Source organism: Callithrix jacchus, chromosome 2 (assembly GCF_049354715.1).
Source record: "Callithrix jacchus isolate 240 chromosome 2, calJac240_pri, whole genome shotgun sequence".
Classification (NCBI taxonomy): Eukaryota; Metazoa; Chordata; class Mammalia; order Primates; family Cebidae; genus Callithrix; species Callithrix jacchus.
In genome coordinates, this window is record NC_133503.1 from 72,869,930 (window position 1) to 72,897,458 (window position 27,529).

General features: G+C 51.8%; 1 protein-coding gene across 2 annotated transcripts in view; it reads left to right on the plus strand.

The window, feature by feature from the left end:
* Positions 1 to 27,529, plus strand: part of ADAMTS2 (ADAM metallopeptidase with thrombospondin type 1 motif 2) — a 220,637-nt gene that overhangs the window by 159,199 nt on the left and 33,909 nt on the right. For both annotated transcript variants that reach the window (XM_054251961.2, XM_002806603.6), the window contains 5 exons: positions 12,211 to 12,367; positions 15,813 to 15,918; positions 16,488 to 16,631; positions 17,050 to 17,182; positions 18,433 to 18,546. In XM_054251961.2, the coding sequence (XP_054107936.1) occupies positions 12,211 to 12,367; positions 15,813 to 15,918; positions 16,488 to 16,631; positions 17,050 to 17,182; positions 18,433 to 18,546 (654 nt within the window). The remainder of the gene's footprint in view (positions 1 to 12,210; positions 12,368 to 15,812; positions 15,919 to 16,487; positions 16,632 to 17,049; positions 17,183 to 18,432; positions 18,547 to 27,529) is intronic.

The following is a 27,529-nucleotide window of genomic DNA, read 5'->3' on the forward strand; positions in this document are numbered from 1 at the left end:
TTTCTAAGCATAAAGCCAAGTGAAGGAAGTGTAAAGGGGAATACAGATATATCTGAATAAGTAAAATACAAAATTTCTGTCAAAAAAACAAATGAAAAGGCAAATGACAAGCAGGAGAAACATTTGCCATGTGACAAATATATCCTAATATATAAAGACCTCCTCTAAATCGTAGGGAAACAAAATTAGCAATGAATAGAAACAAAGAAAAAATTCCAAGTGGCTAAAAGAAAACTCATATGGAAAAATATCTAACTTTACTATTAAAGAAATAAATAATATGCCATTTGTAAAGCGCCAACCCTGTTAAGACGAAGAGGGATTTATGGCCGGCTGAATGAAGCAGGCATGCTCTTCTGGTATGAGTACAAATGTGGACGCACCTCTCCAAGGAAGTGCAGCAATATTTATCACTGCGCTTAAAAATGTTCTTAATGGGCCGGGCATGGTGGCTCACACCTGTACTCCCAGCACTTTGGGAGGCCAAGGTTGGCGGATCATGAAGTCAGGAGTTTGAGACCAGCCCGGCCAACCTGGTGAAACTCCTCTCTACTAAAAATAACAAAAATTAGCTGGGCATGGTGGCGCACGGCTGTAATCCCAGCTACTCTGGAGGCTGAGGCAGGAGAATCCCTTGAACCCAGAAGGCAGAGGTTGTGGTGAGCAGAGATCATGCCATTGCACCCCAGCCTGGGTGACAGAGCAAGACTGCATCTTAAAAAAAAAAAAAGGAAAAGAAAAATGTTCTTGAAGTTTGCCCCCAGACATTCATTTCTACAACTCTATTCCAAAGCAGTGGCCCCAGCTGTAGACCAAGTTTTAGGAACAAGGTCATGGTGTGATCTCTCATGTAAACAACAGCAAGAAACCCATATTGTCCAATAATAGGAGTCTAGTTAAGTAGATGATAAACCTATGTAATAGAATATTAGGCTGCCACAAAATTGCATCCTCAAAGTACATTTAATGACATTGGGAAACAGTTACAGTCTAAAGGTGTTTGTTGTTTAAAATATAAGTTTTCAGTGAGATCTCAATTTTGTGTACAAATATATTTAAAGAAAAGACTGGAAGGATAACATCAAATGTGAACAGGATCTATCTCTGGGCAGTAGGCTGATTAATTTTCATTTTTTTCTTTGTACTTTACTGAATTTTTAAAATTCAATATGAAGAACTTTTTTTTTAATTATTATTTTTAAGAGATGGAGTCTTGCTGTGTTGCCCAGGCTAGAGTAGAGTGGAGCAATCATAACTCACCACACCCTGGGCTCAAGGGATTCTCCCATCTCAGCCTCCCAAGTAGCTGGGACTACAGGCACGCACCACCACACTCGACTAATTTGTTTTTATTTTTTGTAGAGACAGAGTCTCACTATGTTGCTCAGGGTGGTCTTGAACTCCTGGCCTCAAATGATTCTCCTGCCTCTGCCTCTCATAGCATTGGGATTACAAGTATGAGCAACTGAGCCTGGCACAACATTTATCTTTTATAAACAAAACAGTGCATTTTAAATTTATGAAACACTAGTTTACATTTTTTAAAGAATCATTTAGAAATAGTAGGATCCAAATAACACCATTTAACTGACTCCAGCACTCTGGAGAAAGGTCTTCGATAGCATGCCACAGGGCTCTGTCATGCTCAGTCCTTTATTTCTGATTTGAATGAAGACATCAAAGAGAATCCATGCTTTCTCTTGGCATCTCATCTCTGCAGTTAGCTGGGATGATTAATGAGGCATCCGAGTTCTACTCTGTGGGGACCATCTCTCATTTCCTGTAGCTAGGCCAGGGGACCCACCTGCAGCAGGTCCACCTGAAGGAAATGGGAAATCTTGGAGTGAGGACACAGGCTGCCACAGGTACGTGGTCTCCCTGCTTGGGAAGCCCACATCCCCTGGTTAGCAGGCACCGCTCTCCTGGCCAGGACCTCCCTGGCCCCTGCCCCTCACACGCCGTACCTGCAGAGGCTCTGCCTTGCCTGGGCCATTCTGGTGCCCCATTTCCCCTGTTGGCAGAGTCAGGAATGGGGCAGTGGGCAGGGGACCAGTTGTCAGGTGCAGTCTGCTGTTCCCAGGGACAACATGGGGACATGTGCAAGCCCTGGGAATGCCCAGATCCATAGCCAGCAAAGCAGGGCAGCCCAAGCCCATGGTGGGCACCCGGCAACTTCTGCGACACCAGGGACTTGTACAAAGAGAACAGGGAGGACACAAGTGAACTGAGGCTGGTCTTGCTTCTGCCTCCTGCTGGGAAGAGGCTTGAGAACTGATGGTAGTGAGAGACTGGAAGACTGAACCCGAAGCTGGACACACACTTCCAGAGCTAACTCCAGACGGAGCCTGTTCACACCCAGCCCCAAGAGCTCGGTGGACCAGCAGCTGAGGAGGCAGGGGAGAGGCAGTGCCAGGATGTGAGGGGTTCAGGGCCCAGGCAGCCCCAGTGCCTGTCCCTAGGCCCCTCAGCCTAGCTTGGAGGACAACACACAGCCGCCCCTCTGCAAGACCCTGGGGATTCAGTGATGACTGGTCTCCTGGAATGTTCTGGAACATTCCAGCATTCTGGGACTTCTTTTCTGCTCCCAACTCCTGCCTGCCCAGAGTGGGCCTCAGAAAAGTTCACCCCATACTCTGCCACTTTTTTCTGCCTGGCCCTACCCCATCTGCCTCCTAAAAGCCTCCCAGTCAAGCCCGGGGGGACAGCGATGGGGGTAGGGGATGCCAGTGCCCATGGGGTCCTCTGTGCCCAGAGGATCCCAGGAACCATCGGTTGGTCAGCTGAGTGTGGACTGTCAGAACAGCTGAGGCCTGCCTGCTACTCTGCCCTCCTTTGGGGATTTCTGAGCTGTGAGAGGGGAAGTGAGCCCAGGCTGTGAATCCTGATTGCTTTAGGTTGGACCCACTGCATAAGTGCAGGAAATAGCTGAGCAGAGGACACTGCGCTGCTGGAGGCTGGGCTGAAGCCAGAGACCTGCTTGGGGTAGAGGGCATGGCAGCCGGGAAAACAGGTGCTGGTCATGGGCCCTGGCTGACTTAGCGAGTGAGCTGTGGGCTACTGGGCTTGGGAGCAGCATCTGTGGGACAGGAGGAACCGTCTGCCAGGTGGCGCAGGAGAGGCCATCCTGGGTAGCAGCAGCACATGGTGCACCTCAGTGCCAGAGACCTGGCTCTTTTCTTTCTCCTATTTCAAATCCATCACAGACCAATACTTCTGTCCATACTTTAAAACGAATTATTGGGAAAAGCAAATGTGACCAAAACCAAGGTATACAAAAACCCTAGCTCTGGATTTTTATTATTAAATTCTGTGGCCATAAACTCAACCCATCCAATTGCTATAAAAGTTTCTAGTTTCTGTACTTATCTCACTGTGGACTGGACCAGTTTGTGTCTATCAGGCACAGACTTCCTTACATAGCACTGGGAGAGGCCCTGCTTTCAGGTCTCTGAGGTATGTAGTGGTCACGGGAGGAGATGTATCCTGGTGCCCCCAAAGCATCCGGCTAGCCCAGAGCCTCTGGCCTTCCGAGCAGCTGGAGTTTAATACAGGGAGGTGCATGAATGAGGAGGGGAGAGGAGCCTTGAGTCCAGGCAGCAGAGCAGTAGACAAGATAGCAACAGAGTAGTGAGCATCAGCAAGGAATACAGCAGGGTGGCAGGTGATAGGGGACCATGGATGGAGCGGCCAGGAGGGGGACTTCCCAGCCAAGATCTGGGGGGCAAAAGGCCCAGCATCTGTGGCCAAGGGAATGGGCTCCGCTTTCTCACAGAGAAGCACAGCTAGGGCTTCTCAGTGGGGCTCTGGGGACGAAGTTTGGCACATGGTGAGGATGAATTCTGATGAACTGCTCTTCAAGGAAACACAGGCTTCCTGTCAAGGAATGAGGCCCCCACCTCTGGAGGAATTTTAGCAAGGCAAAACCAAGAGATTGCAGCCAGGAGGGGGCTGAGCTGTGCCTCCCAAGGTTTTGTGAGACCATGACCCAGACTTGGGCAGAAAGTGGCCCAGGTATTCAGTTTCTGTTATTCATCCCAAATTGTGACAGAAATAGACCAGCTCCCTGCCTGCTGCTCCCCCATTGCCTGTCCCCCAGGCCTTACCAGGCTCCAGTGGGGATACAATTGGTAGCACTTCTTTGAGTGACATGTTGTTTGTCTTCTAGGTTATGAGGAGCCTCTGAGTTATCTCAAGTTTTTCCTAAAACAACATTTTCTCCATTTCTTTAAAAAAAAAAAGCAGAAGAAAAGAGATGATCTTATTTTATACAATATGCCACCAGCCAGGGAGCAGAGCATCGGCAACACTCGAGGTTGCATAGCAACTGGCTTTTCAATTGATTTTTTTGAGAAGGTACCAAAGCTACTCAACTGTTCTCATTTTAAATATTTCCTAGGATGATGAAAATCAAAGCAAATGGAAGTCAGAGACTTGGGGACCATCAGAAAAGGACATAAGGTGTCTTGTTATAAAATACCAGGTCAAGACAAAGTGTAGAATATTTGTTGGAATTTTTCAGCATTGGAGGTGAAAGGTCAGAGAAATTCTGCATGTGAGTCTCTTAGTGGAAAGCAAGAAAAGAGAGGTGCTGGGTGCAAGGTCTTGATGGTGCCCACCCACCCACCTGTAAGGTAGGGGATTTAGAGTGGCCCAGCCATGGCATAGGAAGGCCAGGGAGTGAGGGTCTGGGGAGGATACATCAGGACCCTAGTAGGCAGCCCTGAGATCTGGCACAGGGCTGAGTGGGGGAAGCATACTCCCTGCCTCACCCTAGGGACAGCCCCCTATCCTCCTGAGCATCTAGGTCCCAACCCCCAACCTGATAGGGGTTCAAGGCATGATGGCCCACCCACATCATCCTCAATCCACCTCCTGACACAGAACTACCTCAGTCCTGAGAACTAGGAGGCACTAGGGCTGGACACTGCCATTGGGAGGTGTCTTAGTCTGTTTGGGCTGCAGTAACAAAAATACCTTAGCTGAGTAATTTATAACCAACGGAAATGTATTCCTCACTGTTCTGGGGACTGGGAAGTCCAAGAGCAGGACACCAGCAGAACTGATGTGTAATAAGGACCCATTCCTCCTAGAGAGTGCTTTCTAGCGATGCCCTTGCATGATGGAAGGGTGAACAGGCTCCCTCAGGTTTCTTTTGTAAGGGCACTAATCTCATTTATAGAGACTCCACTCTCATGACCTAATGACCACCCAAAGGCCACAATTCCTAATACTATAACACTGGCTCTCAGGTTTCAACCTTTCAAATGTGGGGAACACAACATTCAGATTCTAGCAGAGGCCCCTCTACTGGCTCCCCACAGGCCTGCACTGGCTCATGTCTGGGAAGGCTCAAGTTGAGAATCCTGTTCTGGCAGCTTGGCTCTCTCTGGGAATAGCTTCCCAGGCTTTGGGGAGGATGGCTGGAAACAAAATGCTGGAACGCTATGGAGTTCTGGCAGAGAAATGAGGCGCACACCTCCTGCCCGCACTCTTGTTTTTGATGAGATTTGATCTGTAAGCCCTGCTTGGAACAGGAGACCTCCAACCTTGGGGGAGCCCACGTTGCACTCAGCTGGGTGGCATGGTAGAACATGTGCTCACGGAGCAGGGATGCTAGAGCCCCGTCCCTGCCATACTTTCTGGCTTTGTCCATACTTGTGGGACCTTTGGTGAACAATTTAACATCATGGAGCCTTAGTTTCCCCTGTAAGAGGAGGTCTGTGAAACCCCAGCACACAACAGAAATGACGACAATCATAAAGGCGTTCATGCAAGTGACTGTAGAGCCTCTTCTGGGAAAGGCACTGTCTGAAGCCCTTTATGTGACTTTATGCCCTCACCCCCACAGCATCTCTATGGAGTAGTCGCTGTGATCATCCCCGTTTAACAGTGAGGATCCTGGCTCGAGGGGGTGAGCGGCCTGCATGGGGCCACATGGTGGTGGGGCCACACTGCTCTGGGAGGAGGGACTGGACTCTGTGATACGGGCAGGTCAGGAGCACCAGCTTCAAGTTCCTTGCCCTGCTCCCCTGTGGGTCACTCACTCCCAACTGAGAGTGACTTTGCCACCCATCCCCCCACCAGGGGACATTTGGCAGTGTCTGGAGAGACTTTTGGTTGTCACGACTAGGGGGAGGGTTCCACTGGGTTCTGGCAAGGAGAGCCCAGGGATGCGCTCAACATCTTACCATGCACAGCACACCCACCCCACCCAACAGAGAATTATCTGGCCCCAAATGTCTGGAGTGCTGAGGTTGAGAAATGTGTTCTGCCCACCTGAACCCAACCCCCATCCTGCCTCCCCCCGCCCCCGTCCTGTCCTGTACCGTACCTATTTCGGAGGCTGGTCTGAGGCAGGTGCCCCCTCTGGGATGGGGACAGTTGAGAAGCTTTGCTGAAGCCACATCCCCTTGGGGCTGGCTGCGGGTAGGCCAGCGCCCCAGGGACTGGTATCATGCGTCATAGGTATCAGCATGGCAGAGACAAGGACAAGAAATATTTGTGGGCCCTGACTGCACCCTGCCTGAACTGTCATGCACGTAAGCCCCCCAGCTCCAAGCTTGGAGCTGCAGTTGTGCCTGTTTTGTAGGTACGGACAAGTAAGGTCTCCTGTCCAGGAACAGAGCAGATGAGATGTTTGAACCGGGGCCAGAGCCATCCGGTGACCTCACCTGCCACCAGCGGTGGCCGGGGTGAGCCTTCGTCGGGTAGCAGCCTGGAGGGCTGGTTGAGAGCGCCTTGCCCAGCAGGCAGAGCCTCCCGGCAGGCGCGGTTGGTTCCAAAGGAGACAGCGGCCTCCCGGCTGCCGATCCCCAAACCGGTTTCCTCCCACGTCTCCTTGACTGAAGGAGGGAAGAGCTTAAATAATACAGCTCATTCCAGGGCAAACAATGGAAATGTCGGAGAGCAACGACTGGAACAGAACTTTTTGCTTAGGTCCTGATGGATTTATTTAGGGCGAGACCCCAGAGGCTGTCTCGGGACGGCTGGGGTTCCCGGAGCCCCGGTGCCGTCGCCCAGCCTGGGCGCAGGGCGCGACCCCCTGCCGGGTCGCCGTTCTTGCGGCAGCAGCGCCACCTGGTGGCCACCGGGGCCCTGCCCTTCCTTTGCCTTGCGCCCCGCGCAGAGGGCGGCTACCCCACTTCTTTCTAGCTGTGGGACTTCTGCGAGTACCTTCAGTTGTCTGAAATGCAGTTTGTCGTCCAGAAGGTAGGAAAATAAAGTTGATGTTATGTGCCAAGCCTGAGCCCAGCGGGGCGCTCCCTGCAGACAGTAACTTACCATTGGGGTCAGCACCTGCCGGGACAGCCGTTTTCGCTCACCTCCCCAGGTCTCCAAGGAACGCCCCCACAGCCGGCCCCTCCCTCCCTGACCAGCCTGGCTCCGGAGGGTGCTCGTGTTCATTCGTTCATTCCTGCGTTCCCTCCGGGTCACAGCAGCCAGGGCCCTCTGCCTCATCCTGACATGGAGAGCAGAAGCTGGGATTGCTCCGTGAAGGGAGGAGCGGGGCTACTGAGGGCAGGCATGGGCCAGAACTGGGGCACAGACTCGGCCTGGTATCCACCCGGCCCTCAAGGAGCTTGGGCTTTAGTGACTCAGAGGCCAGAAACAGCAACAGGCACATCCCCAATAGGTGCCCCATCTGGCAGGTGACTGACACACCAAGGAGAGGGGACCAGGCAGGCAGCTCAGAGCAAGGATCACATGGCAAGGATGGGGACTGGGACTTGGAGCTGGACACAGCCCACCTACCCACCCAAGCCCCCCGTAGGCCCCCTAAGCTCCTGGCTGTTCCCTGGGGCCGGTGAGACTACCCAGAGCCCTGCAGGCTGGGCCTGAGACTCAGGGACCCGAATTGTTCCCTCATCCTTGCCCTGGCCAGAAATCCTGTTCAGCAAAGTGACCTCCTGACGCAAGGGCATCAAGCCCTTGCCTCGTTAAGGCTCTCAGATCTGCCCTCTCCACCTCGTGGTGGGAACACCGGAGCTTCCATGCATGTCCTCAGACCCCTTCCAGCCCAGGCCAGGGGAGCCAAACAGGTTAAACCTGGGGGGAACACTATCCTTCTTGGGACCAGCCCCCTCCCGCCACCTGCTGCACCAGGAGGGCCCCAGGGACCCAGAGAAGTGCCTGCCTTCTGCATCTGGACAGGTCAGTGAACCAACATAGCAAGGAGGGTCTCCATGTGGACCTAGGTGGACCCTCATGATGGCCAAGGAAGACCCTGCACAAGGGAGAAGCCAGCCTGGGCCAAGGCCCCAAAGCACTCAGGCAGTGGAGCCCCATTGAGAGCCCATGTTTGCAGTGGTAGATGTCACATCCAAACAGGGGTGGCAGAGCCCTCCTTGAGGGATGACCACTGTCCTGGGGCCCCTGTGGAGGTCCCAGTCAGCCTCCTAGGAAGCCCATCTGTTTCCATGCTTCCAGACAGGGTCAGCCCACACAGGACTCCTCCTGCCTTCTGGGCTGGGCGGGCCCCTGGACTCCATCCACAGCCCCAGACTGCAGGCTTCTCAGGCCTGGCTCTTCTGGGGCCCCCAGCCTGAACGCCCTGGCTCTTCTGGGGCCCCAGGCTGGGAGTTCTGGGAGCTGCTCCCATGGTGAAGAGTCTGTCCCCAGAGGCCCTGCCTCACTCAGGAGGTGAATCCTGCAACCACCATGCAGCCCCAGGGTGTAGAAATGTCCATCCACGGTCACGAAGCACCATCCACTGCCCCCTGCTCTGGAGGGCGGGTGTCCGTGGCTGCCTCTGGGAGAGGACTGGCTGCCCTACCCCCTTGCAGAGCCTAGGGTGCCTCTCCCCAGGAACCCTATGGCCCAAGGGGCTCACTCCTGGTCCCCACCTCAGCACAGCGAGGAACAGGGGGTCACACAGACAGACTTTCCTAGAGGAGCCGTGCAGAGCTGACCTGGAGCAGGTAGCTGGAAGTCAGGTGCATTCAGGACCAGGAGGGACGCAGACGACCAGGGTGAGCTGGTGTAAGAATCCTTAGTTGAAACAAGCAATGCAGCCTCCCTCACTTCTGGAGGAGATCCATATGTGAGAATTAGATGTGTTTCCTCCTCCTTGCTCAGAGGAAGCACAGTTCTCATGCTTGATACATAGCAAGGGATCGGGATGGTGGGGGGTGGGGTGCCCCAGGCAGCAGGGGCCCATCTGGCCTCTTGCATTGAGGCCAGGTAGCAGAGGAGCAAAGGAGGTCACAGCCCAGCAGGTGGTCCGACTGGAGCCCGAGTGACCCACAGGGGAAGCTGCCTGCATGTCAAGACAGTATCCTGTGGTAGAGGTCTCAGCAGAGAGGCCTGAGCTTGGCTCTTCCCTTGGGTTCTGACTGCTTCTAGTAGCAAGGGCCTTGCCCTGTCCACAGCCAACCCAGACTTCTCTCCTGGGCCTTAGACCTGTCCAGCTGCCCCAATGTCTCTGCCTGGACATCAGTTTCTGTGAGGAGTCCTTAGAGGCATGCAGAACCCAAGGGAAGGCTACCGGTAGCTCTCATAGGGTGGGAGGAGTGGGTGGAGGGAAGGGGGCTCTGAGGTGTGTGAGCAGGAGCTTGCGGATGGTTGTTTTGGGTGCTGCCACCAAGCAAACCTACTTCAGCTGGATTTCAGTCATTTCAGACCTGGGCTCCGTGGGCCTAATTTGGGTCCTAGCCAAGGCTTGGGCCTTGGGACATAGCACTTGGACTGAACACCCACCAGGGCTGCACCTCCAGAAGTGGGAGAGCTCCCAAGGCAAAACTGCCCAGCTCTTTCAAATGAGCAAGCTGGTCAGGAAAGACATGGCTGCAACCATATTTCATGCACTACAGACCCCACTCTCTTCCTCTGGAGTTTGCAGTCCCCTTCCCAAACCTCCTCCTCTGCCTTGCCACCAACGCCCGAAGCCAGAGACTGGTGCCATTTCTGCTTCATTGTTCCCACCTTGCAGCCCTGATATCTCTCAGCTCCTGCCACCAGGTCCTGACCCTCCTGACACAGTACCAGCCACGCCTCCATGCTGTCTGCTTCTGTCCCCACTCTCTCCTCATTGACCCAAAGGACTTTTTTAAGAATACACATGGACCTTGCCCTGGCCACTGGGCACAAGGTCAATGTCTGGGCATCATGGATACCCAGAGCCCTTGAATGCTCCAGACCCAGCAAGGAAAGGATCTCTGCCCCTGGGCTCCTCCGTGCCCATCAGAGATAGGCTGGGACCTTGGAACTATTGGGATATTGGCAGAGAGAGAGGAAATACAAGCAGCTCCGTGGCTTGTCAGTTCAGATCCCAGTGGCAGGTTGAGTCCCAGGTTGCCTGGACACTGATATAAACCTCTTCTCTACTCCGCAGAGTGCCCCTGCCGGGACCCAGGCTCCCAGGGTCTAGCACAATGACATGTCTTTCGAAATCCTGCCTCCAAGCCTCCCCTGGCCGCAGTGCAGCTTCCTCTCCCTGTGCCCATACCCCGCAGCCCTCCCCTCTGCCCCTCCCTCAGGGAGTTGCCTCAAAACCCCAAAGCCAGAAGGGGGTCCTAGACCCGTTTAGCTCTGGACCCTGCAGCACCACCCCCTTGGGGTTAGAGAATGAGAGCGGCAGGCTGCCTTCTTGGAATGGGCCAAGAACAAAGCGAGGCAAGAACAAAAACACAAATCAATATTTCAATAAATTATCTTGCCGCAGCAGCGAGATCACTTTGGCTGCTAAGAGGGGCTGGGAAACCAGGCTGAACCACAGAAGCCAGTATCTGGGAGGAGAGAGGTGGTTGGCCAGCGTGGATTCAGTCTGCAGGGACGTGGAGAAGAGGCCACCGCAGGGCTCTTACTCCAGGGTTCTGGAATAAGACTGTGATGGGGGATGCGTTGTTTTGTCTGCGTGACTAATTTTAATTCGAGCCAGTGTTTACTATTAGGTAGGTGTCTGTAAAATCCAGACTTCAGGATTGACCTGAGAAATCTGAGCCAGCAGCTCCAGGCCTCTATTCCTGCCGGCACTGGGTGGATGTCACTTCCTCCAGCTGTGCGTGGGCCCCTGGGTTTGCCACAGTCCTCGCCACTCCTTATCATCCCCCATTTTATATTAATAAGGAAATATTCCTCTGTACCCTTTCTCCTTCAAAACTGGGAAAACTCAAGATGGAGTTACTTTTCCTGCCACCAGCCTGCCTCATTGACTTGTCACCTGCCTTGTTTCTATAGGCGCTTGGGCTTCTAGCATCCTCCCAGCACTCCCCACGAGCCCACACAGTAGGACAGGGGACCTCCCTACACACCCCCAGCCTGCCTCAGCCTGGCTCCTGCCTGCAGCTCTGTCCTACCTGATGGCCTCATTCCTTCCTCTGGTACTGATACCGGGATATGTCTTTCTGGCTGGACTCCTGACTCCTCCTCAAAGACTTGGCCAGGACAGCTTTCTTAGTCCTGATATCTAAATGAGAGTGCCTGCTGATATCATAAAGCAGAGAGAGTGTGCAGAACACTCAGTCCTGAGGCCGGCCTGGCTGTTAGGCGTGCATCGTGATACAAAATGGAATGGGATGGTTCCCAGTGGCTTCCCATGCATGGTTCCTGTGGGAATCATCTGTTTATGCCCCTGTTCTTGATATGGCTGTTTTTCTATTAAGCTAGTGCAAAAGTCATCACCATACTTTAATGGCAAAAACCGCAATGACTTTTGCACCAACCTAATGTCAGTTGCAGTTTCTTTTCCTCCATTGTGTTGGTTTCTGCAAGTACCTTTACACGGGGGTCGTGTAAGGTGATCTCCCACCTCTGGGCTTCCACATCACACTGGGACTTCTGTCTCCCCTGCCACAGACCCTCCCAGAACTGTGAGTTCTTTGGGGTGAAGTCCACATGGCATTTGCCTTCTGTGAAGGACTTGCACAGAACAGGTGCCTCATAGAACAAACACAGGGACTTCTGGAAATGGGGTAGACTGAGGGACTATGTGGGGCCTTAGACGACCTAGATCTTGGCTTCCATATCTCACCTGAAAATTGCAGTGATTTTGTGTGGAAACTCACACAGGTGAGTGTGACTGGGGAACCTTTTCTTCCATGTAGAAGAATGGAGCCCAGTGGGAGCAGGTCCTGAGAGGGATCTGGCAGAGCCTTTGTGCCACCTCGACCAGGTTCCCAGTGGATGGGGCTGTCAACACTCCAGCCTGCTCAGCCCTCCACTAGCCCACCAGACACCAACCTCTCTCTTCCATTTCTCTCCATACCCCTGCAGTCCATGAGCCTCATCGAGATTGGGAACCCCTCTCAGAGTCTGGAGAATGTCTGCCGCTGGGCCTACCTCCAGCAGAAGCCAGACACGGACCACGATGAATACCACGATCACGCCATCTTCCTCACACGACAGGACTTTGGGCCTTCTGGCATGCAAGGTGAGCCTTACCCCTGCAGGGCCACAGAGAGGCGTGAAGCTGGAAATGAGCCCCTGGTCATGGGAGGGGCCCCCAGCAGCCTTGGCCCAGCCCAGGGAAGAGTCTCAGGGCAGGGAAGGCTGTGGTCACCTCAGCTGGGCGAGGGTGTGGGTCAGTGCACAGATTGACAAATACATCATTGGAACAGAGTACAGTGTCCCGAATTGAACCTATGTATACAGGGGCACTTGACTTACGTGTCAGAAAAGTGACATTTTAGAGAAGAGGAAGAAAACAGTCTAACAAATGGTATGAAGCCAATTTGGAAAGAAAGGAGGCTTGTCACCTCCACTCACTCTACAGACAGAGAGCATCTCACATGGATTTTAGATCTAAATAAGAAATGCAAAACAATGAAAGAAAATAACACAGGCAGAAACCTCCATGTTCTTGGAGTAAGACACTTTTTCTTTTAAAAGAGACAAAAATAAATACAAACTCAATGGAAAAAACTGATAAATAGTAGCACTTTTTTTTTTTTTTTTTTAATTGAGACGGGGTTTCGCTCTTGTTACCCAGGCTGGAGTGCAATGGCGCGACCTCGGCTCATCGCAACCTCTGCCTCCTGGGTTCAGGCTAATCTCCTGAGTAGCTGGGATTACAGGCACGCACCACCATGCCCAGCTAATTTTTTTGCATTTTTAGTAAAGACGGGGTTTCACCATGTTGTCTAGGATGGTCTTGATCTCTTGACCTCGTGATCCACCCACCTCGGCCTCCCAAAGTGCTGGGATTACAGGCTTGAGCCACCGCACCTGGCCTGTAGCACATTTTTAAAGCTTGTACACTAAAGGCACTACTAATCCACTGGGGGAAATATTTATTATACATATATCTAAAAAAGGACTTACATCTGAGGTATATGAAGAACTCCTACAAATAATAGCAAGGTTAATAAAGACAATCCAGTCGGAAAATGGGCAGGAGACTTTACCAGGCTCTTAACAAAATATGAATCAGCAATAAACATACGAAAGGCACTCAACCTCAGCTGACATTAGAAAAATGCAACTGAAACAATGAGACTGGATGTGGTGGCACGCGCCTGTAGTCCCGGACACTTGGGAGGCTGAGGTGGGAGGATTGTTTGAGTCCAGGAGGTGAGGAATGATCACACCACTGCACTCCAGCCTGGGTGACAGAGCAAAGCCTGTGTTAAAAACGAAAAAAAAAAATGGAAAGAAAATAAAACCACAGTGAGATATCAAAACACACATGATAGCAGAAAGTTAAAAAGACTGGACTGGAAGTACCATGTCTGGGTGAGGCTGGATAGCTCCCTGTCAAATGCAGTGCAGCCAGCTGCTGCCCTCAGCACGTGATGAGAGCGCTCTTGGCTCTTTTGGCTTGGGGAGGGCACTAATGCGGAGCAGAGCTATCCCCTAGGAGAGGAAACCCACACAAGCTTTTATATTAAGTGGCCCAATCCCTCATTTAAAAATGTGAAAGGGGCTGGGGCTCACGCCTGTAATCTCAGCACTTTGGGAGGCTGAGGCAGGCGGATCACCTGAGGTCAGGAGTTCAAGACTAGCCTGGCCAACATGGTGAAACCCCATCTCTACAACAAATATAAAAATTAGCTGGGTGTAGTGGCAGGTGCCTGTAATCCCAGCTACTCAGGAGACGGAGGCAGGAGAATTGCTTGAACCTGGGAGGTGGAGGTTGCAGTGAGCCGAGATGGTGCCACTGTACTTCAGCCTGGGCAGCAGAGAGAAACTTTTGTCTCAAAAAAAATTTTTTTTGAAAGAACAGCCAAGGGTTACCAGATATTTTTAAAAGTCAAAACACAAAACATCCTTACAGCATGAAAAAGATGGATCAAGATGTAGAACAAAACAAAAAGTTTGAAAACTGGCTCTAGGGAAAATAAAGAGAATTTAGAGACAAGAAAAGCATGTTTTCGAAAGTCGCATTCCCAGAATGTTTGAGAAAATATATCCATCAACCCAGAAGAGGTTGCTATGAAGAATTAGAGAAAAACAAAGCATTTGTGTAAAATTATGGATAGGATGGGGAAAGTAAAAAATTTGAAAGCCGAAATAAAAAGTCAAGGGCATCTCCCAATGGAAGCAAAAGACAAAAAGATTAACATGAGAGAAAAGTTGGGAGACATATGGTCCATCCAGAAGGCGTACTCTATCTAATAAGATTCAGAGAGAGAACAGTCACAAAATAAAATAAGAGGGAAGGAAACAAAGAAAAACATAAACGCTTTCAAATCTCGCAGGCTCCTGTAGTGCTAAGTAGGATGAATGAAAAACCCTCCCACAGAGGCAGATGCCTATGCAAACCTTACATACAAAGGACAAAGAGGAGATCGCAGCGTTCTACTCTGGCACACAGACTCAACAACTGCCTCAAAATCTGCAGAGCAAAAAATGCAGATTTTTCTGTTTATTACAACAGGAAAAGACAAGGGCTAGATCATCAGGGTTCTGTAGCATACACCACCGGCCCACCCTGGTTCCCAGTGGCCCTCCTTTCCTTCTCTATGGAACACCTGGCCTCAGGGTCTCTCCATGGGGCACGGCAGGAGTGACGGCATATTGGGATTCTGAAAGTCGGGGCTCCATGCTTGGCAAGCCTCTCGAAAGACTCCCAGTGGTAGAAGCAGAGACCCCATGTGGCACCCACAGCCCTGTATACACTTCCCAATCTTGTCCAAGCCGCCTCCCTCTGCTGAGACAAGAGCTGGGGAAATGAATAGGTCTCATTCTCTCTCTTCTTCAGTTTGATGTGGGGTCTCAGTGTCATGAACTTCTGCTACCCTCCCACTGGCCCTGGGCTGTCATGGGCCACTGGCCTCACCTTCTGCAGCAGTTCTGACTTCTCAGCTGGTGCCCTGCTGGGAGATTTTGCAGAGTGGAATGGCACATCGGCTGAACAGCTTTGCAGTCCCCTGTGGCATTAGGAAAACAGGTCTAGCTGTCTAGCTAGGAACCCAGAGGGGGAGACCCAGGAAACCCCCATCCCGAGGAAATGGGCTTGGAAGGTGTGATGCCAGGCAGATGAGGGGCAGGATGCCTCTAGCAGAGAGGTATGGAAGCAGGTGCTGCTCAGGGCCACTCAGTGAGACAGGCACGGGGGAGGGGCAGGTTGGGAGAAAGAGAACCTCAGGCAGGAAACTACTGAGGTGTCATGCAAGCCATGGCAGGTGACGTCTGACTAAGCAGAGGTCTCCAGCTGCAGTGTGGCTATTACAGGCAGAATGGCCATAGGGCTTGGGTGGGGATGAGCTGCGGGCCTGCGTCCAGTCAGATGTCACAGGCCCGTCTGCTATGGCAGTTGCCTCTTGGACGGGGGCTACTGGGGCCTTGAGGAGAAGCAGCTCCTGGGAGGTATGCCAGGCCTCACCTTCCCATCCATGCTATGGCAGCATCTGGAGCCACCCCTTGTCTTCTCCCAGGCTATGCTCCCGTCACTGGCATGTGCCACCCGGTCCGCAGCTGCACTCTGAACCATGAGGACGGCTTCTCCTCAGCGTTCGTGGTGGCCCATGAGACTGGCCACGTGTAAGTGGCCTGGGGAAGGGTGGGGCGCAGAGGGGCCACCCTAGGCTCCCCAACTCTGGCTGCCCACTTTCCCTCTGTGCCTTAAGAGGGACACACCCTGTGTGAAAGACACTTTGGGGCGTGGTCTTCTGTCTTCCCAGTGCTGGGCAGTACTGGCCCGAGGCCCACTTTCTGCAGAAGGAACCAAAGGAGGAAGGGCTCACCTACAGACTGAGCAGCGGCTCTGGGCCAGCTAGAGCTGGGGACCTTGCCCCTCTTTCCCATCCAAGCTCCCTAGCAGGTGGGCTCTACCCCATGTTATAGAGGAGGCTCGGAGGTTTGGAGGGTGGCTCCCCCTGGGTTAGAAAGCTGGAGGCAGGGAAGCCATGTTTCCACCAGGTGTGCATGTCCCTCTTGGGGAGAGGATATCTGGGGGACTGCCCACTGGCCGCTGTCTCCCCAGAGTGCCTCGGCTTTCAAAGTGCAGCAGGTAGACAGTCGGTGCCGCCTGGCTCAGGGTGGGCCAAGGTCAGGAGAGGCCCGTCGGGGAGAGCTGGGTGGGATTCAGCAAGCTGCCTTGTCCCTCGCAGGCTGGGCATGGAGCACGACGGACAGGGCAACCGCTGCGGCGACGAGGTGCGGCTGGGCAGCATCATGGCACCCCTGGTGCAGGCCGCCTTCCACCGCTTCCACTGGTCCCGCTGCAGCCAGCAGGAGCTGAGCCGCTACCTGCAGTGAGTACTGCCCACGTCCCCCAAGGGCAAACCTTCAGTCCCTGGGCTCAGCTCTGGGAGGGTGCAAGTCCTCATGCACCAGGGTCCAGCCAGAGCCCTCCAACCTCAGGTCCTCTAGCCTGTGTGCAGAGGAGGAGAGAGGGCACACCTGTGATGGGAGCCTGGTGTCTGGAAGAGAACCCATTGTCAGGGGTCTGTCCTTGAATGGCAGATGGGCAAGGCAGCCACCCTGGGGTCTGGGCAATCTAGGTCCTGGCATCTTACACCAAGGACAAGAGATGCAGCAGGGAAACGGAGGCAGCGCAGCCAGGGGCTGGGATATGCAGGTAGGGCTGCTGTGGCAGCTCCAGCAGGGACCTCAGCTGCCTTCAGGAATGGGTGGTCAGCCTTGCTAAAGGCTGCTCTTTGTCCCCCACAGCTCCTATGACTGCCTGCGGGATGACCCCTTCGCCCACGACTGGCCGGCACTGCCCCAGCTCCCGGGGCTGCACTACTCCATGAACGAGCAGTGCCGCTTTGACTTCGGCCTGGGCTACATGATGTGCACGGCGGTGAGTGTGGCAGCCCTGCATCAGGGGCCCTCCCAGGCCTGGGGGGAGGCCAGCTGGTGTAGGGGCAGCTCCTGGGCCATGTTGAGGATGGGCTTGGCATAGGAAGGACAGAGCAGCCTGCCAGCCTGCCAGAGAGACAGCGTCTCCCTCAGTACCAACCACTCCTCACCCCCTAGGCACCCTGGGCCCACCTGGCAGGCCCAGATGTGGTCCTGGGCAGGAGGTACACGGGTGACAGGGCTGTGACCAAGGTGTCAGCCAGGGGCAGTGAGATCCTAGCAAGGCCTTTGTGTCAGCCTGCAGAGGTCAAGAGGACTTCCAAGGAAGAAGGGAGGCCTGCAGGCTAAGTGGAAGGAGAGGGTATTTAGGAAGGGAGGGCCACCAACGCAGAGGCCTGGAGAAGAGCACGGCATGCATAGAAGCGCTCGCTGCCCTCCAGGGCCGAATGCCAGGGCCGAGCCATCAGAGGAACTGGGCATCAGCACGGAGCCCATGCAGTGGAGCTTCTGTGTCCATGAGCGTCTGAATGCACCCCTCTGCTGCATGAAGGAAGGAAGGAAAGGAGTACCATTTTACAGATGAGGAAATGGAGGCTCAGAGAGGCTAGGTAAACTGCCTAAATCCACACAGCAAGCAAGTGGTGGACTCGAGTACCATACAGGAGGACTAACTCCTTCCATGACTGCCTAAGGAGTGCGGTGGACTCAATTCTCATGGCGATGGGGAGCTCTGGAAAGGCTTGAGTGCGGGAGCCTCAGGACCACACCTGAGTTTCAGCCGGTCCCTCAGGGACATCCTGCAGGAAGTACTCTCAGGACAGGAAGTAGAAAGGCCAGGGAAGAGGACTGTGAAGTCCAGGGGACAGAGGCCGAGGCTGCAGAGAGGGTGGGCATGTGGGGGTGGGGGGAGGGCTTTGCCAGGGTTTAGGAGGGGAATCCACAGCAAAGGGTCCGTAGGTACGCACCTAGCCTCAGGCTGGCACCCAGGGCCCAGCTGCCTGCCAGGCTCCCTGAGGAGTGCAACCTCCAAAGGCTAGAGGTGAGAGGCCTGGCCACGTTCGGGGACACTGCCACCCCCAACTGTGTGGGCAAGGTCCTAACTGCCCCAGAATCATGACACCCACCAGCCACATAGGCCAGTCATGGGCCAGTCCCACTGGGGCATCGCAGGACCCAGGGGGTGTGCGGGTGGCACCCCTGGGAGGTCCCTGAAGTGGGAGGTCCCTGGCAAGCTGTGGTGCTGTCTTCCAGTTCCGGACCTTCGACCCCTGCAAGCAGCTGTGGTGCAGCCACCCTGACAACCCCTACTTTTGCAAGACCAAGAAGGGGCCTCCCTTGGACGGGACCATGTGTGCGCCTGGCAAGGTGAGGCAGGACCAAGGGCTCTTCGAGGGCAGCAGGATAGAGGACTGGAATCTTAGGTGCCCATTTAAGGCCAGGCCCTGAAGTGGGGGCAGGGGGCCCTCTCAGGGACCTCTGCGGCCCTCTCCTTTCCCGTTTCAAATTACCCCTCACACTCCATACACGAGAGCTTCCTCCACACTGTGCTTCTGATGCTGGAGCATATCTGGCATGTGAGAGATCCTCACGGTGCTTCAAGCCCTGCACTCAGGACTCCCCCTCTAAGGAGTAGTTTCTGGGATCCTGGCAGTCTTCAGTCACCCCTGGGCACTATGGGTCACCTCACCTTGAGGTCAGCATTAGGGTCCTCAGGCCCAGCATGAGGCTTAGCATCTCCATCCCCAGGACCTCAGTGTTTGTCCCTTGTTGGGCACGCTTGTCCTTCAAGGTCAGTGGATGTCTGCCCCAGGCCCACTTCATACCCTCTGGGGACCCTTGAAAGAAGGGCTTTTTCCCTGTGGTTCTCCCTGAACTCCAGACCTGATTCTCATTGGTTCAGATGAAATCACACACCCACTCCTCAGCCAGTCACTTGCTAGGGGGCTGGGATATGCAGATGAGCTAAGAGGATCACTGCCCAGGAGGGCTCAACCCCGTGGAGACTACACTGGCCCTGCAGGGCAAGGAGGGAGTCGGGAGTGGAAACTGCACACATCCCAGCCAGGCCTAGAACGCCCCCACATTGTCTGGACCTCTGGCTCCTTGATGGAAGTCTTTGGCTCAGGACTGGGCCAGCTGCCTAATTTTAGTCCCTGGTGGAGCTTCTGAAAGAAACAAATTCCCAGGCCCATCCCTGAAGACATTTGTTTGGGGTAGGATCCAATAATTGTTTTGGGTTTTCTTTTTAAAACTATGGTAAAATTCACATAACATAAAATTTACTATCTGAACCATTTTAAAGTGCACAATTCAGGCCAGGCATGGTGGCTCATGCCTATTATCCCAGCACTTTGGGAGGGTGAGGTGAGTCAATCACCGGAGATCAGGAGTTCAAGACCAGCCCGGTTAACATGGCGAAAACCTGTCTCTACTAAAAATACAAAAATTAGCTGGACATGGTGGCAGGAGCCTGTAATCACAGCTACTTGGGAAGCTAAGGCATGAGAATCGCTTGGGCCAGAGGCAGAGGTTGCAGTGAGCCTAGATCACGTCACTGCACTCCAACCTGGGTGACAGAGCAAGACCCTGTCTCAAAAAATAAAAACAATGAAGTGCACAATTCAGTGGCATTTAGTGCATTCACAGTATTGGGCAACATCACCACTATCCAGTCCCAGAGCTTTTCATCACTGCAAAAAGGACACCTCATTTATCAGTCACTCCTTCCTTCCCTCCTCGCCCCATCCCCTAACAAGTACCAATCTGCTTTCTGTCTCTGTGGAGTTGCCTATTCCAGAATTCCATATAAATGGAATCATATATATGTGGCCTTTTGTGTCTGACTCACTTCATTCAGCAGAATGTTTCCGAGGGTCATCCTGTGCGGCCTCTATCCACACTCCCTTCTTCTCCATCGCTGGATAACTTCCCGTTGTATGGATGTGCACATATGGTGCATCCATTCCTCTGCAGAGGGACATTTGGGTAGTTTTCACTTTTTGTCCATTGTGAGTCATGCTGCTGTCAACATTTGCGTATAAGGTTTGTTTAAAGACCGGGAATTGGTGTTTTTAAGATGTGCCCAGACTTAATGAAGGGTTAGAAGTCGGCAATGGGCTGTTGTTGGTAACTCGCTGGGGGCCTGGTGAGGCCAGAACCACCTAGCTAGCCCCCTTCCCACAGGAGTTCAGCAGAAGGAGCGGGGCAGAACATCTGCTGTGACCCCAGGGGGAGCTCAGGAAAAGCTGAGTTGGAGAATGAGACCAGCTAAGCATGGATCCCTGCCTGCCCCACCCATCACAGTCAGGGAGGAGGCGGAGGGAATAGGAGGCGGCCCCGCACAAGCACGCTGGCCCAGGGAGCAGGAGCAGGTGGGGCTCCCACATGTGGGTGTATGGCGGGCATCCCAGCTGATTGCCCCCTGCTTCTCCTGCAAGGCAGAAGTGGTTGGGGGGAATCTGGTGAGGGCAGTGGACAGATGCAACCAAAGTGTCCCCTCCTTACAGAGACCACTGATCTGGCCGCAGCCCTTCACTCTTTTTGATGGTAGGATCCTCTGCATTTAGCCGAGTAAATGAAATTGCCTTTTATGCATTATGCTGACTGAGGGGCAGAGCTGAGCTCTGCTCAGCCTCCCCTGGTACCCGAAGAGCACAGGTTGAAACTGACTCAGATCAGGGTTTGGTGTGGGGGTGTTAGGGGAACATGGAAGAGGGGCTCCTCCTGGGCAGCTGTCCGAATCCCTGAATGTGGGTCTGTATGTTTCCATGTCCTGTGCATCACTATTTCCTTGCGTTGTGATTTTACATCTGGAAAGCAATCATCCTCTCTCCCACCCTTTCCTGCAAGGGAAGCCAAAGGGGCAAGGAGAGGGGAGAGAGCAAGGCAAAGGTTGGCTGGGCTGGAGAAGTGGCAGGTTGCCTGCTGGAAGTGGCTCCGGGACAGGCTGTCCCTCTGCATCCCCAGACACTGGGCAGGGGGCTGTGGAGAGCTCAGTCTCCACAGGAGGCGGCTGACTGGGAGCTCCTGCTGGGCTGCATCACCTCCCCTCTTGGCCTCCCTCACCTACAGTTTCCTGCTGCCACCATTTCCTAGAGAGAGACCTGTCTCTAGATTCTCAACAGGGAGGTGGCTGGGAGAAAAGCCTCAGAGCCTGCAGGCGAGTCGCCCCCACCCTCTGCTGTGGGGCCACACTGCCTGTCCACTGCCAGCCCTGGGCCTGTGGGCACGGGAAGGTAGGGATGCTACGGTGCCTCTGGGTTCAGAGCCTTGGCCTCCATGAGTTGAAGCAGAGGACCAGGGTAGTGAGAGATGGGGCCAGGGTGCTCAGCAGGAGGGGCAGGATGGGGGCAGGGACGAGGGGTCCCTTCCCATGGAACACACCCTTCCCAGTGTGTTAGTCGGGCTGGATTGGCTGAGAGGGAAGTGGGCTTGCTCTTCTTGGATTAAAAAAAAAAATGGACAATAGGCCACAGAACTAGGCAGAGGAAGCTCCACATCACCTCAGCTCTAGATTCATTCGTTCATCCATTCATTCATTTCCCCATATGATGGGCTCCAAATTCATTGAGCATACATGACTTTTCCCTTTAAATGTTGAAGTCTCTCTAGTGGATGGAATATTTGTAAGCATTTAAGCATATGTTTGTAAAACATGTTAATAACATTAAATGTGTTTCTTTTCTGACAACGGGTGAGAGATCAGAGGGTGAAAGTCTTCATTCAGAGCAATCACACTGTTCAGTGCTCATAGTTGTCCAGGTGGAAGAAAGCCAATACTTTAGAGGAGTGTCATCTGTGGCGGAACTGAGGGTGACTTTTTCTCTTTCTGCACTGTTTTGTCTTCCTGTTCCTTTCTACACATTTGTATCCAGGTCTGCCCCAGGGGTGGTCCCCTACACTGCAGACACCGGGGGGCACAGTGAGCGGTCATGTCCAGCCTCCATTTCCAGGTTAGATACCGGCTTACCCAGCTGGGACGGGGGACCACTCTGTGGCCACCAGTGACTTAGAGTCTGCCCCAAGCTGCAACCTTCAGCAGTGCCAGGATGGCACACCCACTCCGTCTTCCTCAGCTTCGGCTGTTCTAACAAGAATACCACAGACTGGGTGGCTTACACAACACAGCTTTGTTCCTCCCAGTCCTGGAGGCTAGGAAGTCCAAGGTCGGGGTGCCAGCAAGGTTGGTTTCTGGGAGGGCCCTCTTCCTGGCCTGCAGATGGCCATCTTCTCATGGTCCCCTCACATGGCAGGGAAAGAGGGCATCTCTCTCTCCCAGGTCTCTTCTCATGCAGACATCAATTCCACTCATGAGGGACATGACCTAACACTTTTCAAAGGCTCCAGCTTCTAATACCGTCACATTGGGGTTTTGGGCTTCACCATATGAATTTGGGGGAGGCACACACTCAGGCCACCGCATCCCCTTACCTGGGCCCCTCTTTGCCTGCAAGCCCCACATGTACCACCTACTGAGGGGGTCACCAGCCAGCATTTCTGTGGGTTCTTCGCCTCCCCTCCATGGTTGAATGAAAGGAGCTTTTGGGGCAAGAGATGAGGTAACCATCCAAGGAAAAGGCCAAGATCCCCCTTAGCAGGGAGCCAGGTCTGCCTGACCCAGTCAGTTCCTGTTGGCCCAGCCTCAGGGGAGGAGCCCTTGACCACCTGCCCACAGTACCTCCTTCCCTCTGGGAGGGAGAATCCACAGAGTGGTGGCCCTGCAGTCCCAATGTGGCTCAGGCTGCCACAAAGGCAGGCCTGGAAAAGTTTTAGCAAGGCATGAGGGTGAGGGGCCTTTGCTGGAAAGCAAACGAAGCTGTGGGCAGAGGTGGGCACTAGGCAAGGTTTGTCCGAGTGAGGAGAATCAGGAAGGAAGCACAGGAGGGGAGCAGCTCAGGCATGGACACAGGAGCACAGGTCCCCCAGAAATGACCTCGGACACAGAGGTGGGATTGCCGGAATTTCGGAGTGTGCTCTGGAATTCCAGGGCCAGCACGATGGGGAGAGTGAGGCGCTGCACAGGGATGCAACCTCAGCAGAGGGCTCAGCCAACCCCACATTGCAGCTCCAGAGCCGGGCTGGCCTTTCAGAGTTGGCCCAGTCGAAGCAATGTTTGAACCCCAGTCCTGACCAGTCACTGGCTATGGCCGTTCCCTGGGAAAGGGGCATGACTCTGGTCTGGGGGCTCAGCTGTGAGCCACAAGCAACCAAAACACTCCACAGCTTGAGGAATAAATTACTTGGTCCTGAAGAGGGGTCTGGGGGGCACAGCACGGGGTCCACTGCGCCAGGTGTGTGTTGAGAAGGAAGTGGAGGCATGCACAGGAGCGGTGGGGGAAGAGAGTGGGGTCCTTTCCGAGCAATCAGTGCTGCAGTGCTGGTGTCCTGGGGGGAGGTGACACTGAGGGATAAATAGAGGACAGTCCTACCAAGTCTTTGATGCCAGCCACAGGGCTTGGTCTCATCCTGCTGCAGCAGGGAGCCATGGAGGGGCTTTGAGAGGGGAGCGGAAGTCAATTCACCTTCTGATGCTGAAGTCAGAGTAGCTTCTGATGCTTATGCTTCGGGCCCCTTGCTCACATAAGCCCCTTCCAAGCCCTGGGAGGGGCCAAGCTGTGTGTTCACCTGGTCACATGTTTTTGTGAATTTTGAGAAAATAAGCTATTTTAACCATACTTGATTAAGACCACTTCTCTTTTCATTCCTACCTCTCACATTAGAATGGCCATGGGCATTTTACTGCTTTGGCTACAGAGAAAATGGATTGGGGGCATATTTTTCGGCTTACTGCCATGATTCTGCCTCTTACAAGTAGAGTTAAATTATTGTGTCTGTCCAGGTATAATAATAGCTTCCAGAAATACTTGCTGCACTGCTGTCCCAACTCAGCCAGGGTCATTGCAGAATACGGGCTGTGTGCTGGCCATTCCCCTCAGGTCTCTGGAGGAAAAAGTGCCTCAGCGGTACCTGAGGTTGTGACTACTTCTCTATGGGCAGTAGTGTGTTTTCATTTTAGGTTTGTTTTATAGATGGAGTACTTTAAACGCAGATCCAGCATGGATATTTCTTTAGAAAGCCCAAGTGTAAAAGGATGGTCTGCTTGTTTAAAAACAAGCTGGAGATCGAGACCATCCTGGTCAACATGGTGAAACCCCGTCTCTACTAAAAATTACAAAAAATTAGCTGGGCGTGGTGGCGCGTGCCTGTAATCCCAGCTACTCAGGAGGCTGAGGCAGGAGAATTGCCTGAACCCAGGAGGCGGAGGTTGCAGTGAGCCGAGATTGCGCCATTGCACTCCAGCCTGGGTAACAAGAGCGAAACTCCGTCTCAAAAAAAAAAAAAAACAAAAAAAAAAACAAGCTGGGCTAGACTGGGCATGGTGGCTCACACCTATAATCCCAGCATTTTCAGAGACCAAGGTGGGCAGATCACTTGAGGTCAGGAGTTCGAGACCAGCCTGGCCAACATGGTGAAACCCTGTCTCTAGTAAAAATACAAAATTAGCCAGACCTGGTGGCACACGCCTGTAATCCTAGCTACTGGGGAGGCTGAGGCAAGAGAATCACTTGAACCCGGGAGGTGGAGGTTGCAGGGAGTCAAGATCATACCACTGCACTCCAGCCTGGGTGACAGAGTGAGACTCTGTCTCAAAAAAATAAAATAAATAAAACATAAATAAATAAAAGCTGGCCTAGTCTCACAACATATGGATGACAATAAATGATGGACTCTAAAAAATTTCAGAGACAGAAGAGAAATTTCAATGAAAACGAGATACAAAAATGTTGATTAAGTCTTAGTGCACTGTTTTCACTGCCATTTTGAAAGTGGCTTGGGAATGTTTCGACAAAATAAGGGAGAAATGACAGACTCTGATTTGGGTATATGTATAAAATATACCTTTTATCATTTTCAAATTTATTTATTAAAGAAAGGAAAGAAAATGCAGATAAAAATTAATGGCATATGAAACTAAAGGAGTAGAAAATGAGCAAGAAAAAAAAAAAAAAACTCTGACTTCAAAAAGCTCATTGTCACCAAAAAAGAAAGGTTTTTTATCAAACCAAAAGCAGTCGCTCATTAGGAGGAAGAGACACGTATCAAAGAAGTTAACAGGCTTTGGAGCATTTGACAGTCTCATTACTGAAGAGGAGTGAATCTGATAAACACATAGGAAAATGGTTCAGACATCTTTCTGATTTGACATGAAATGTTGACAACATCAAAGACGCCAGGAAGCTGCAAATGCTTTGACTTCAGACAGGGCATCCACGCAACTGTTACTGAGTGATGCTCATCCAGAGTGTCTTAAAGCCAAGCTCCCACTGAGAAAACTTGAAATGCTCTGAAATCCACATCAAGGATGGAAACCAGAGAGCATCTCTTCCAAATCTGATTGTCCTAAGTGTTCAGATTATGTCACCCATAGCTTCTTTAAAGTACTGATAATTTTTTTAAAAAAAGAATTTCCTTGAATATGCCGGGGCAAGTGCTGGCCAACTCCATCTGCTGCCTGTTTGTTTGGTTTTGTTTTTATTTCCCCCTAATAGCTTTAATAACATGAGGTTTATATTTAAATTCACCCCTTTAAAGTATACAGGCTGGGCATGGTGGCTCACGCCTATAATACCAGCACTTTGGGAGGCCGAGGAGGGTGAGGTCAGGAGCTTGAGACCAGCCTGGCCAACATGGTGAAACCCCATCTCTACTAAGAATATAAAAAATTAGTCAGGTGTGGTGGTGGGTGCCTGTAAAACAGCCACTTAGGAGGCTGAGGCAGGAAAATCACTTGAACCGGGAAGTGGAGGTTGCGGTGAGCCAAGATCATGCCATTGCACTCCAGCCTGGGCAACAAGAGTGAAACTTCATCTCAAAATAAATAAATAAAATACAGTGTACAATTCAGTGATTTTCAGTGTATTCATAGACTTGCACAACCATCACAACGAGCACATTTGGGAACACTTTTGTCACTCTGAAAAGTTCCACACCCCTTACTGGTTACCCCAATCCATCTTACCCTTGCCCAGCACCAGAGAGCCACTCAGCCTCTTACTGTCTTTATAGATTTTCCAATTCTGGACATTTTGTATCAGTGGAATCACACAACATGTTTCCTTTTGTGCCTGGCCTCTCTCATTTGGCATAATGTTCACAGGGCTCATCCCTGTAGTAGTGTGCATCAGCACTGCATTCCTTCCTGTTGCTGAATTCATCCACTGTGTGGGTATCATAATTTATTGGTTGATGGACACTTGGCATTTCAGCTGTGATAGGAAATACCGAACGAACATTTGTGTGCAAAGTATTGTGTGCAGGTATCATTTTCTTGGATGTAGAAATGGAATCATTGGATTTTATGGTAACTCCATGTTTTGAGAAACTGCCAGTTTCCCAAAGCAGCCCATTTTACATTCCAGCTAGCAATGATGCTTCAGATTTCTGTATATCCTCCCCAAAACTTGTAGTATTTGTTATACCAATCCTAGTGGATGTGAAGTGATATCTCATTGGGGTTTTGATGTGCATTTCCCTAGTGACCTATGGTGATCTCTGTATTTATATATATACATCTTCATATATTTTTTGTATAAATGTCTATTTAGATCCTTGCTTATTTTTCATTATTTATATTTTTATTATTGAATCGTAAGAGTTCTTAATTTATTCTAGATACAAGTCCCTTATCACACTCACCAGATATATGGTCTGCAAATATTTCCTCCCATTCTGTGGATTGTCTTTTCACTTTCATGACAGCATCATTGATGTGCACAAGTTTTTAATTTTGATGAAGTCTAATTTATTTATTTTTGCTTTTCTCACTTGTGCTCTTGGCATTGTACCTGAGAAACCATTACTTTTAGGTCAAGAAGATTTACTCCCATGTTTAATTCTCAGAGTTTCAGCTCTTATATTGACATCTGTGATCCATTTTTGAGTTAATTTTTGTGTAAGTGTGAGGAAAAGGTCCAACATCATTCTTTTGCATATGGGTATCCAGTTGTCTCAGAACCATTCGTTGAAGAGACTATTCTTTTTCTATTGAATTGTCAAAAATTAACTGATCAAATGTAAAGGCTGAGTTCTAGACTTTTATTATATTCCATTGGTATCTTTGTCCTTATGCCAGGGCTATGCTGTCTTGATTATTGTCGTTTTATAGCAAGCTTCAAAATGGTGAAGTGTCTTTCCACTTTGCTCTTCTTTCAATATTGTTTTGGCTATTCTACATCCTATGACTTTCCATACGAATTTTAGGAGTAGCTTCTCAATTTTGCAAAATTCTAGTCTGCATTTGAATAGGAATTATGTTGAGCCTATAGATCAACGTGGAAGTATTTCCATT